Raw genomic sequence first — 13,829 nt, forward strand, 5'->3', positions numbered from 1 at the left:
TAGCTCTGTTAGCTCTGTTAGCTACGTTAGCTCTGTTAGCTCTGTTAGCTACGTTAGCCCGCTAACCTGCGAAGCTTCTGGATCTTGTCCTGGTACTTGTTGTAGTACGGGTTCTGCTCCAGCACCGGCTCTTTCCGCAATGAGAAGGCTCGGAACTGCGCCGGGACCAGCCCGGGGATCAGCGGCCTGATGCCGGTGGCTCTGACCGCTAACATCCCCCGGTACAAACAAGACATCTGTACGATGGCCGCCGCCATCTTTCCATCGCTCCCGTCCAACATCTAAAGTGCTCCGGCGGGGAACTGCTTTCAAACATTGGTTCCGACAAAAGCAATACATTGTTGTAATTATTTCTAGGCCTGTGGTATCCTAACTGTAATATCTTAACTGCAATATTGAGTAACAAGAATGCTTATCTGTAAGCTATATCATTTACTTACCTATGATGAATAATAGTTCATTTTCCTTATCCAGTATCTGAAGTTAGCTGCTAATAAGGGATGTTCCAGCAGGAGGCGCTATTACATTGAGCTCTGAATCAGAGTGTGTTATGCTGACAGGATGTTGTCTCTAGAAAAAGACTAAAAAGGTTGTTTGCTAGCTAGAGACATGTGAAAGTAGCTTCGTAACTTGTAAAGATGTCATGCTTGTCCGTTTGTATTAAACGTTCAAAGGAATTGGGATGCTGTGGACATTAAGTTCCCTCAGAAGATATAACAAGGCCTATTTGTTTTGCCCCAATGAAAACAAAACATAGTATTATGACATGAAGAGTGGTGATACATTTTTTTATATGAGTAATGATATAAATATGTGTAATAATAATAATAGTAGGCTACACAATATTAAATAAAACCAAAATAATGAGTAATGAATTCAAATATGATATTTTCTATCCATAATTTTTATTGTTTTGGGTTGTTTTGTAAATAAGCCCACCGCTATCAATAATGACAAGGGAGATCCCACGATATTATTTGTCTCTCATAAAAACGGAGTTCTTATTTTATGATTTCAATGGATCAAGCTTGTTTTTATTAGGTGTTTTCATTAATGTTGCTGCTCTAAGAGCCTCCTCTCTGATTCAGTCTTTCCTCCAGATGTGGGACCTGCTGCAGGGCTTCAAGGGCCAGGTCTGGATCAGTAGGAGCGGTTGGTTGGGGTGGATGTCTGTGCTCTGTGCAGACCAGTCAACATCTTCTTGGGGAGACCTGGGAAAATGGGGACATTGCCATGTTGAAAGAGGAAAGGGTCAACAACAAAAGTTAATTAATCAGTGATGCATTAAGATTTCTTTTCGTTGGAAGTTGACCAAACCAAGAAAAACACACTAAACATACATGTCCACTTACTTACAAAAGCCTTTCTCTGCCACTGCTGATGACACTTTCAGAGTATTTTTCAATGTATACATATGTATATGAATGGTGTCCTGACATGCTGAGACCACTGGAGGTCTCTATGTCTCTACGTGGAGACCCGTGAGTCACAGCCGCCGTCTGCCTCCACAAACACAGCTCAGATCGACAGATAAATAAATGAGCAGATACGTACGATTAACAACCTGCTCCAACTCTCCAGAGTCGTCTACTGATGCGCTCATCCTTTCCTCTATGTGTGTGTGTGTGTGTGTGTATGTGTGTGTGTGTGTCTGTGTGTGCCTTAACAGACATGCTGGCTATACAGTTAATAACGTGTGCGTGTGTGTGTGTGTGTGTGCCCTAACAGACATGCTGGCTGTACATTTAATGACATGTGTGTGTGTGTGTGTGTGTGTGTGTGTGTGTGTGTGTGTGTGTGTGTGTGTGTGTGTCTGTGTGTGTTTGTGTGTGTGTGTGTGTGTGCCTGCCTTAACAGACATGCTGGCTATACATTTAATGACGTGTGTGTGTGTGTGTTTGTGTCTGTGTGTGTGTGTGTATGTGTGCGTGTATGTGTATGTGCGTGCATGTGTTTGTTTGTTTGTGTGTGTGTGTGTGTGTGTGTGTGTGTGTGTGTGTGTGTGTGTGTGTGTGTTTCCCTGATGACCGTCTGAGTGCTTCTGTGTTTACTTTTCACGGCCAATATTTTTTCTATCACTAATCAATTAACGAAGCATGGGAGCTGTTCACTGTACACCTGGGTCCCAGCAGATGACGGTGGGGGCTGCGTGTGTGTGTGTGTGTGCGCGCGCGTGTGTGTGTACATGGCAGCTGTTCACCTGATCACATGTACAGTATTTTTTTTTTAACAATATAAGCTCAATTGAAGTTTCTAATTACAATGATGTAACTGCATGTTCAGTTGTTTTGTGATTGCTGAATCCTAATGTTTTTTTTCTAAAAGTAATTCAAAAAGGGGCTGATCAGGACATAAATATCTAAATGTAGACTGTAATCAGAATGCTGTTTATGACAAATGCATCACTAAATAGTAGCAGCAATGTTTTTGTACAGCCGATGGGTTTTCCTCTGTGATCCGTCTTCAGGTTAATTTCAGGCTGATTCTGGTCTCTATGTGGTGTGTGTCTCCATCACTAGACCTGATGGAAACTCACGGTATTTGTTGAGCTCCATATTTAATTTCCGGATCGACAGGTGCACAAAATCGTCAATCGTCGAACCCTGTATGTATCTCCGATTTCGTGGTCACCATTTGTGTTCACTGTTCACTGACCTTTGAGCAGATTTTCATTTGGTGTTGACTTTAAAATACCATGTATCACTGTAGGAGCCTAAACGCAGTCATTTATGTTTTTTTCTGATTGGGATGCAACAATTTAAGTCCAATAATCACAAAAGTAAAAAAACATAAAGAAGATTGTTTCTAATCGCCCCAAGAGACCTGATCTCTGAGAAAACAGTCTTAGTTTTATCCTTTTGCAGAACTGATGCTGTCATCTGTATATTATATTCAGTTCATATCCAGCTGTACATTTTTCACAATACTAGTTATCTATATATTATATTCATAGGACAAATCTATCCGTTAAATTCTGTTTATAATAGTATTCATCTCTGTGTTTATTCAGTACATATCCATGTCCTGCACTTATGGAACCAGTGTATATCCTGCACCTGCTGCTATTGCACTTCTGGTTAGACCTGAACTGCATTTCATTGCCTTGTACCTGTGGAATGACAATAAAGTTAAATCTAATCTAATCTAATCTAATCATTTCAGTTTAACTTCTAATACAGTGTGTGATAATCTCAGAGTCACTGTAACGTTGTGGACACCACACACACACACACACACACACACACACACACACACAACACACACACACACACACCACACACACACACACAACACACACACACCACACACAAACTCTCTCTGTTTAAAAGGATTTAAAAATCGGATGAGAACATTTAAACAAAATGGGAACAGGCACCATTTAAATCCAGAAACAATCCTTGCAATAACACATTCAATCAAGACAAATTACTATCAAATGAACAGCTGTTATTTGGAAATTTCTAGAACAAATTCCCATTGTTATTTTGGGTTCTGCAGATTTTCCCGTGACTACAACAAACACACATGTCCAGATCCTGAACCCTGTCTATAATCTACTCTGTGATTCTGGTTTTTCTTCCTCTCCTCTCACTGACCTCCCCCTCCCCTCCCCTTCTCTCTCTCTCTCTCTCTCCCCCCCTGCATTCTCTCTCTCTCTTTGTTATGGGGGTCCTGCATGGAGGATGTATATTTTATGTGTGGCTCTGGAGGCTTTTACCATCAATTATAGAGAAACACTAAGCTCTCCATTTGCCGGACAGATGTTATTTTTTACTTAAGGAGAGAAAGGGGACTGTTCCATTATTCAGACTGAATGCCGCTCACCAGAGAACAAAAAAATAATGAATATAAATAAAGCAACAGCAGAAAACCACAAACAGTTGGTACCCAGCTCCTGCGTGCTCAGACATGTAACGCAACAGCGCCACACCACACACACACACCACCCACACCACACACACACAACACACACACACACACACGCATGCATGGATTTCCTCTGTTGTTCGCCTCTAAGTGCCTCCCATGTAATAAATATGGAACACTGCTTTATTACTTCTATTATTTACTTAGCTTCTTCCCAAGTATTTTCACAAATCCCCACCCACACACACCACACACACACCACCACCACACACACACCAACACACAACACACCACACCACACACACACACAACACAACACACACACACACACAATGCAACCTGTTTGTTTTTAGTTTGTAACAATAGAAGTGTAAGAATCAAAGTTTTTTAAAGCGAAATACTGTTAATGGTACAAATTAGGGTAGTAAAAAAAAGGTAAATGTCGACCTAGTCCAGGCAGAATATATATATATTATATTAACGTTTTGTAACATATTAACGTTTGTAAATCTGAGTCAATCCTCACCAATTTACACAGTGCAGCCAGCTGAAATGATTCGTCAATGAAAGAAAAATGAACAGTTTTGATGACTGATTGATGACTATAAAGGTCATTTATCAACCAAAAATACCCAACATTCTCTGGTTTCCAGCTCTCAGTCCGATGTGACGATAATCTGCTTTTCTCTGTTTGGTTATCACCGCAGCTGAAAGATCCCAACGTTCCCCGGGCTTTTTAGGGTTGCAGTAAAAAGGACACTGAGGTCCTCTGGGATTCTTTCTGGATTTTTTTTGGGGGGGGGGGGGGGGGGGGGGGGGGGATTTAATGAAGGAATAGAGACTTTTTCTTTTTTGTCTGGATGCTTTCTAGGGCTGTTTTATAGTTTTAAACTAAATCACTAATAAAAGGGCTCATATTACGCTTTTTGGCTTTTTTGCCCTTCCTTTATTGTATTATATATCTCTTTGTGTATGTTGCAAAGTGAAAAAAAGCCAAAGTCCCCCCACCCCCCCCCCCCCCCCCCCCCCCCCCACCCCCCCCCCCCCCCCCCCAAAGGGACTAACCATCTCCAACAGAAAACACTGTTAACAAATTGCTGCAAACCGCTCTATTGTAGTCCAGTCTTTACTTCTGTGACGAACGTGCATCACTTTGTTACACATGATATAATGCTCGCCTGCTAGCGTGGCACGCTCTAATGCTCTGCTTCTGACTGGCTAGTAGTCCTTACCCAAAGTCAATGACCAGCATTCTCACGTAGGTGTTGCTATTGTCAAGGTGGTTCAGCTCCTGTTATGACGCTAAGCGAATTGGAATGGGTCCAGGGAAGGTGGGAAGCCGGTCTTGAGATGTGCCAGAACCAGTCTCTCGAAGCACTTCATAATGATGGAGTTCTTTGGGGGGAATTAAAAATAAAAAGACGGCAAGGACATTTACAATATTTCTATTTGATGGAGTGATGGCAGCTGTGATAGAACATGGTGGTTGAATATTCCACAAGGTATAATCATTACTCAGCGTTGGGACAAGTAGACCCAGAGTACACTGAATATGTAATGTCGGTATTCAGTGTAGAAAACAAGATGTTTCCCTTGATTAAAGGAACCATAAGTTGAGGGGGAAACAAGAGAATAGGAAGCAAAAAAAGAGAAGTGAAATGCCTCAAAATGCATGCATTTGCCTCCAGATATTAAAAAAACATTATGCTTCATGTGACAGCATCTCAGTGATATTTCCACGTGCGGTCTGGGTCTGCCGTGTTGGTCTGAGTGGAACAAGTGCGACGAGGCTTGATTTCAAGCCTTGGGGTTTTTTCGGGGGTCTTGGGACCACTCACTTACTCTCCCTCAGGCAGGCTGAAATCGCACCCCTGGGCCTGTGGATGACCCTTATCCACACACACACACACACACACACACACACACACACACACACACACACAAACTCTCATACACACTCAGTGAAAAAGGGTCAGGCTTGGCAGAGGAATCCCACCGTTTTAGAGAGGGAGCCCATTAAATGTGCATGAGTGTGTCTGTCTAGGAATCAAGACAACCGCTCTGCTGCTCAGCTGATAGCTCTGTATGTACGTGTGTGCGTGCATGTGCGTGTGTGTGTGTGTGTGTGTGTGTGTGTGTGGTCATTCATGCACACAGTTATTAGGGCATCCTGTGGCGTGCATCACTCACTTTCCGCTGGGCACATTGAGGAGCTGTAGACGGTTTGAATGGAGTCTGAACGTGCTGCAGCTTTGTCTCCATCTTTCAGGTTCTTCATGTTCATCTTTAACCTGACCTTTGACCCTGGATTACATAGTGAACCGCCCTGCAAACACACAATCTTCGCATCTTTAAATCATGTTCAAAGCCAGAAAAATGAATGACACACCCAGGATAGGGGCAGAGATGGAAGTGAGGGGTTAACACACTTGATATTTATGGCACGGATCCATCTTCTTCTTCTTCTTTGGCTACAGGAGCTTTCTTCTGGCTCAGAACTCAAATTCCAACATTTTGCATTTCCAATAAAAGACGATTCAAACACTGACCCCGCAGTACGGCACCAGACAGATGAGGAAAGATGAAGGAGGATGCTGAGGAAAAAATATGGGATTAAGGGAAATGAGAAGTAGTCCGCACACTGAATACTGCAAGAGCAAATGTCTTTTTGGACAAGGACATTAAACCCCGACTTTGTTATAAAAGTGAGATTAGGGATCAGTATTCACTACTGTATACTTAGAATTATATACTTATACTTATAGCCTATACTTATTATATCAGCATCCCCAAAATGTCTGAAATAACTAAATTATGAAGTTGTAAATTAAAGTCTCACTTAATGAAAACATTTCAGAATTTTAAAATTAAACGAGATCTTCAAAAACCCTAAATATATAAAATAAATAATATAAATTAAAAATAAATGCATTGGGTTCATTAAAGAATAAAAATAGCCTACTAATGGAACATATTTCTAAAAAAAAATGTTTTAATTTGGACAGATTTTTAAACGAAATCATCAGTAAAAATCAAATCAAAAGATATAGTAGGCTAAATATTATCAAAAGATTTGAAAATTAATAATTATGTACAGGATTGACATATTATGTATGCACTTTGAATATGTTACTGTACAAATCAAGTCAGAGACGGGCAGAATAATAAAATGTGACATGCAAATATTAAAATGTGGTGCATGAGAATGTATTGTCACATCACCTGTACACAGTATGCCGGTAGCCTTCTTATTCGCTTGTGTTCATATAAGCAACAAAAAAAAAAAAGCAACAACAACAAAAAAGAGCTGACCAAGTTTAGAAGTCTGTTCTTTTTTCTAACTCTCGTCACGTCTTTTTAAACCCACGCACAAAAAATACAAATGAAAATCTTTAAAACTCACTCTCACAGCAAAGACACAGTTTGTTTGTCTCACCTAGACATTAGGCTCGGTCCTCGTGGTCCTCGCGGTCCCCCGCGCTCGGTGCTGAACGCGGCGGTGTGATGTGAGATCTGCGCCGAGCAGAGAGAGAGCTCTGCGGCACACAGATGCTGCCGCCGCCGGGGGCCCGCGGACCCTCCTCCGGCCGGCAGGCGGCGCTGCTCGCACACAAACCCGGCGAGGCTCGGGGGCCACAGAGGGGTGGACCTGACCAGCAGGTGTGGACCTGATGTGGACCTGACCAGCAGGTGTGGACCTGATGTGGACCTGACCAGCAAGTCCACATCATCACAACAGTCCCACAGCACAGAGAACTCCTGAAATTAAAAAAAATGAATTAATAACATAAATTAATGAAAAAAATCATCAAAAAATATATATATACGAATACATAAAAAAAAATAATATATGTATTAATTTTTCAGGAGTGCATATATACAAATATATATATCATATACACACCACACACCACACACACACACACACACACACACATACACACACATACACACACATCTTCAGGTTAAAGGCAAAAGTGGTCCTTATGGACAGGAGGAAAAATGTTGACTAAAAAAGTCATAAAAAACTAGAATAGGTCTATAACACATATGTGTATAGGCCTAAAAATATCTGTGAGTCACGATAGATCACACTCTATCATGGACTCCTCACACAGAGCACATTTGTGAAAAGACACAGCAGCACATTTATTAATTCTCTCTTTTCTAACTGAGTGATGGAGAGTGTCATTCAGTACCACAGCACCGCCTGGCTGAGCGTCCCGTCTGCTAAACCTAAAACTAAAGAACAGATCAAGTCAAGGCTTGCGTTAAGGTCATTGGTCGACCTGTTGCACACTCCTTCCAAACAACCCACAAGCAGAGCGTGCTCCGGCTGGCGAACTGCACCCCCTCTGACTCCATGCATGTTTTTACCTCTGAATCCCAACTCCTGCCTCCTGGCAGGCGACTTGGAGTCCCAATACAACAGAGGCCATGTGTGTAATTGTCTAGCTCTGTGTGTATTTTTATTTTTATTCCTACCTTTTGAGTGAAGCTGCACGGGAACATGCAAGATGAATTTAGGTGTGAACTTAAAATAAAGTATCGTATGTCGAAGGTTCTTACAAAAAGTGAAAGAAGGCCTTTAATTAATAGGGCGAGACATTAAAAATACCCCCATCGCGTAGCGCCTTCAGCCTCCCTTCTTCCATCTTTCAGGTGATTGAGTATTAATATTGACTTAGTATTGATATTAGTAATACGTCCTCACTCCTAAACATGCCACTATCTCATTAACCTGTGCTGCGACTTCTAATATTGTGATATTGTATCAAGCAAGGGCTGAAATTTGGTTTCAACATTGGTGGAGGGATGGGGTGTGTGTGTGTGTGTGTGTGTGTGTGTGTGTGTGTGTGTGGGGGGGGGGGGAGAGATTTGAGATCACCACTTTGAGCAAAATGGAAATGTTGAGCATATCAAAGCAATTTCCTGCATTCGGGGAATTTTTTCTGCAAAAATTAGTTGAACCTATTCTGCTTTTTAAGGTGCAAATGTATTATTGTAAAGGAAATTAATATTAGATATGTAGGAGGGGTTGCAGTGGCCATTTTGATTATGGGGGGGGGGATTCTAACCTGTTGTCACTTCTTCTTTCCCTCCGGTTTCAGCACTTACTTCCTCCTCTTACTCCATTTCCTCTCCTTGTTTCCTGTCCATCCCTTACCTCTTCTACTTTCTTTCCTCCTCTGTTTTTCCTTATTAGATCCTCTTCCATCTCCTTGCAGCGTTTCCTCGTTTCCTTCACTCTTCTGTCCATGTCCTTTCCTCCTTTCTCCTCTCCTCTCTTGCTTTTTACTTTTTCTCTTCTCACCTTCGTCTGCTGTTGTTTTATCTTCTCTTCTCCTTTTCTCACCTTGTTCCCCTCTCCTCTCATTCTTCATCTCTTCTTCTTCTTTCATCCTCTCCCTGTTTCCGTTCCTCACATCATTTTGTTCTTCTCTCTTTGCATTCTTCTTCTGTTCCTCTCCTCTTTTACTTTAGTTTCCTCTTATTTCATTACATCTTGTTGTTTTCTCTCCTGTCTTTTCTTTTCTTTCTTGTTTCCTCTCCTTCTTCCTCACATTTCTTCTATCCTCTCCATGCTTTTCTTTACTTTCTTTACAACTTTGTCTTCTGTCCTCTTTTTACTTGCCTTCTTCCTCTTCTTTTTTCCTCTCTTCTCAGTATCTTGTTTCCTTACATCTCTGTTTCTCTCCTCTCCTCCTTCCATTCTCATCTCCTCTCCTCCTTCTCTCTTCTCTTTATCTTGATTCCTATCATCTCTTTGACCTCATCTTTCCTCTCCTGTCCTTCTTCCGCTTCTTTCTTCCTGTCTACTCTTTATCTTGTTTCTTAACATCTCCTAGTTTCTCTACTTTCCTCTCCTCTTTTCCTTCTTTATTTTTTTCTCATTTCATCATTTCATTACATCTCATTGTTTTCTCTCTTGTCTTCTCTTGTCTTTCTTCCCTTAGTGTCCTCTTCTTCTCGGTCTTAGTTCTTCTGATTAGCTTGTTTCCTAACCTCTCTTTGTTTCTCTCCTCTCCTCTCCTCTCCTCTCCTTCTTCCTTCCTCTCCTCTCCTCCGTCCTGGCCACGCTCCAAGGACGGATGGAGGGGGAGCATCTGGAGCGCATTCAGTGGCGCTGACAGCTGTCACTTTGGCCGGTGCTAATGCAGACGGGCTACCTGAAATGAGCAGGGACAGACAGGCCTGGAGCCGACTGACCGCCTCCCCCTCCAACACCCCCCCACCCCCACTCCAGGGAGAGGTATGTGGTGAGGGCCGAGGTGCAGGGTGCTGTGGTGGGTTGGAAAGATAAGGCAGCGGATATAAGAGGGGTCAGCTGGGTCACAGTGTGGTTAGCACTGACAGCAGGGCTCTGAAAGTGATCCAGCAGCAGCAGCAGCAGCACGCAGCGCTAACAGAGAGGCAGAAAAAACAAGCCGGGGGGGGGGGGGGCAAGAAGGAAGAAGGAGAGAGGATGAGGAGCAGCGATGGAGGAGTGTTTGCGGGCTCCCAGCCTAAAGGTTTACGAGCACTTATTTTAATCGTTTTTCAGATCCCGAAGAAGTTCAAACCGTCTAGTTTTTATAACATGAAAAAAGCAAAAAAGGATTTCACTTTCTAAAAAATAACCTTGATTAAATTTAAAGTAAAGGTTAACTTCATCACACAACCATTTCTAAAGCCAAGAGAGAAGATTCAATCCCACATTGACAAGAAGTCTTTAAAGTGCTCAGAACAACTGGAAATATGATCATTCTATTAGTGGTTACGCAATCATTTTCTAATGCTTTATAGATCAGTTGATTAATAAGTAATGTATACGCGTAAAGATGGAATAAAGGGTGAGTTTTTCACTTTCTGATAAGCCAACAAGCTTACAGTTGACGCGGTTAATAAAGTGTAGTCAGAACAATCCAATTTGTGCTTGTTAACTCAAAAAAAGACGCTGTGCGGAGGTCAAACACATTGATTCCCGACTTCTACCTCAGGATGGAGAGCTCATTTGAAAACAGTGAAAATTAAGAATTGGTAAAAACTTTATAAAAGTTTGTTTTAGGAGAAAATAAAACACAAATAGGATTTTAAATTGGTGTAAGGCTGATGTTAAGTATATTTCTCGTCACAATAACCAATAAACTGGACACAGCGCCTAGCCGTAGCCTACATTAGCGGCCTACTGTGTACTGGTATGTCCGCGTCGTTCTAGCGTATCTCCTCAAAAGAATAGCAGAGCCGTAGCAGAGTTAAGCAGAGCCGAGTATGAGTGTGGAGTGTGTGGTAAAGCGAGTGACAGAGTGACAGCGATGTCATAGACGTGTCTCCCCTGTGCTTTCCGACCATGGTTGGAAAGCTGGAGCAGCAAAAGTTAACTCACTCCTTGATTTCATGTTGTTCACAGAGAAGGAGAACCCGGAAATGAGTCGGGGGGGGGGGAGAAATGCAACGCTACCCAGCCACGGCCGAGAGGACCAATCACAGGCGCCGTCTGCATCACTGACCCCAACTTGTAAAATACTGGCGCTTGGTCAGTGGCTCTCAGAGTCAGATATGACGCAAAAAGCATCAAATTAAGAGCGACAACGGTAGCGAGTAGAATGAAAGACCGAAATGCGGCGTAAGGTGGTGGATGGGAAAAAAAAAACAGGACCTTCACCCAAGAGACCAGGGTTCACGTCCCGTTCTTGTCCCGCGTGTCACTGAAATGTGAAATGTAATTTTGTAACCCCCACCCATGATCTAGACTTTTTAGCGTGAATAAGATACCAAAGGCACATGACCAAGCGTCCGTGTTTGCCGTGATGGGAGAGTGAGGATGTGTTGGCGTCACCGCGACGTGAAGTTACATTCCTGAAGAGGCGCAGGTCAGGTCAGTGTCCGTGGAACCATAAATCAGGCTTTTAATTACGACTGTACACCATCAGCTGAAATGGACAGTGTGTAAAAAAAGGAAACGCAGACGTTAATTGGGCCATTAAGATACACTAAGCGTTAGGGTGAGAAATGCGAACACAACGGTTTTGAAGACAAACTCCACAGAGCACATATAATCATCTAACCTCCTCGCATTCATCTTGTGACCTGGTGTTGGGGGACCCGTCCCCATGTAGGGACCCCCTCCATTAGAGAGGAAATAAGGATGAACAGAGGCAGAGGAAAGTGTAGGAAAAACAAGGAAGGGATGAGGATGTAGTGCCAATTGTGTCTCTAAAAGGACTCATGCTCATTATAATGCCTTGTGTCAGTCTTTGTCTTCCCTCCTGTATCTGTACGAATGTCACATGCACGCTCACTTTAACTCTGTGCGTGTGTGTGTGTGTGTGTGTGTGTGTGTGTGTTTGTGTTTGTGTGTGAGCATCCCACTCTGTGCACATCCACAGTGCGTGCTGATTCAGCTCGTTATCTGATGGAGCCGTAGACAGAATGAGTTTAAATCTCAGCATCGCCGCAAGCTCTCACACTGCTTCATCTACTGTTTGCACTCTCTCTCTCTCACACACACAGACACACACACGCACACTCATACTGTACACTGCCCATATTGGGCTTCCCAAGCACACACACACTACAAGTGAGAGGTACAATAGACAACACAAAAAGTAAGACAGAAAAACAAGCTATTTCACGGAAGGTTTTCATGGCTTTAAAGGACTTGTCCTCCAGAGACGAGGGAAGAATCCAGACACCAATTACAGCCATGAACATTTAAACTCAACACGGGCATTAATGTGCCGCTCTCACAGCCTCCACTCTTCTGGTTTAGGACTCTACGCTGGATTTCAGAACCTGCTGCAGGGATTTCCTCCCTTCAGCGACAAGAGCAGTTGGATGCGGTTGAGGTCAGATCACTGGGCAGATCAGTCAACTAGTTCCCCCAAATTGGAGAAACCCTTATTCATAACGTTGGATCTGGGCAAGGGGAAATTATTCCGCGGAAAAACTAACACACACAAACACACTTCCTCTTCATTGGAACTAAAAGGCTGAGACCAACCCAGTAAAAACAGAGCCAGGCCCAAAGTACACCAGGCATCAAATTTTTACACATAGCTACGAAAAGAGAAGCACTGTAATTGGTACGTACCCTGCGTTTTTTCTGCTGTATAGACAACTCTGACTGCTGTTGTATGATAACGCTGTGGACCATGTAGGGAGGAGGGCGGGGTGGATGGGGTGTTTCCAAGACGTCGGCAGAGATGCAGGAAAGCTTCAGAATAAACTCAGCAAACTCTGACAAGAGGAAGAAATTGAAAATAAAACTGTGGCACGGGAGACAGTTAACACATCCAGTGCAGGTTTCACAGGGTAATGACTCTCATTTAGGGATTATCCCGGAGTAAAAACTGACAGATTTTTCATCCAGCCCCCTTTTGGTAATTTGAGCCCAGGGCCTAGTCTGTAATGATGTAATAATCGGGATAATCTGCCTGTAATGGCTGGATTACAGCAGGTTAGGGACACTGTACTCTTTGGCAGAGACCTCCTCTGGATCTAATTCATTAATCAACCAAAGCCCATTCAAGGCCTGCTTAGAGACGCAGAGGGACTCAGCAGAGCTCTGAGAGAGGGAGCTTCAACCCGCCGCTGGGTCCGTCGTTAGCTCACAAGCATTGTTCAAATCCACAGGGCTGTATTTTAAAGGGTAAAGCTGTAGTCATTCTATATTTTTCTTATTGTCAATAAACCCCTGGAAAAGACCAAAGTCCTACGTCGCAGAGCCTCTAGCACTAGCACTATTTAGGTAGGAAAATTGGAAATTGCGGAAGAGTTTCACTGCACTTTCTGTTGTGACCATGACACCTTATCCTCTAATGAAGATCCAAACATTCCTAAAAGTGCCAATCAAGAAAAACCTATCATAATTGTGATGACGTGTGGCTGTGACAGTATTCACCATGGTAACCTAATCTGGATCAAAGGAAGCACATTTCCAGGATAACTGCCTTCCGCTCTCTGTGTGGAAACGATCTTCG

General features: G+C 42.9%; 1 protein-coding gene and 1 long non-coding RNA gene across 2 annotated transcripts in view; both read right to left on the minus strand.

Annotated features, from left to right (window-relative positions):
- atpaf1 (ATP synthase mitochondrial F1 complex assembly factor 1) overlaps positions 1 to 318 on the minus strand; it is a 13,742-nt gene extending 13,424 nt beyond the window's left edge. Inside the window, exon 1 of the mRNA XM_032525398.1 lies at positions 67 to 318. Coding sequence (XP_032381289.1) covers positions 67 to 281 — 215 coding nt within the window. The 5' untranslated portion in view covers positions 282 to 318. The remainder of the gene's footprint in view (positions 1 to 66) is intronic.
- Positions 319 to 6,005: 5,687 nt separating this feature from the next.
- On the minus strand, positions 6,006 to 7,522 carry LOC116695267 (uncharacterized). Its single transcript, XR_004333403.1, has 3 exons — positions 7,304 to 7,522; positions 6,297 to 6,461; positions 6,006 to 6,193 (listed from the first exon to the last, which is right to left on the minus strand). It is a non-coding gene; the product is annotated as an uncharacterized LOC116695267 (long non-coding RNA).
- Between the last annotated feature and the right edge of the window lie 6,307 nt (positions 7,523 to 13,829).

Source organism: Etheostoma spectabile, chromosome 9, assembly GCF_008692095.1.
Source record: "Etheostoma spectabile isolate EspeVRDwgs_2016 chromosome 9, UIUC_Espe_1.0, whole genome shotgun sequence".
In the NCBI taxonomy this organism is placed as follows: Eukaryota; Metazoa; Chordata; class Actinopteri; order Perciformes; family Percidae; genus Etheostoma; species Etheostoma spectabile.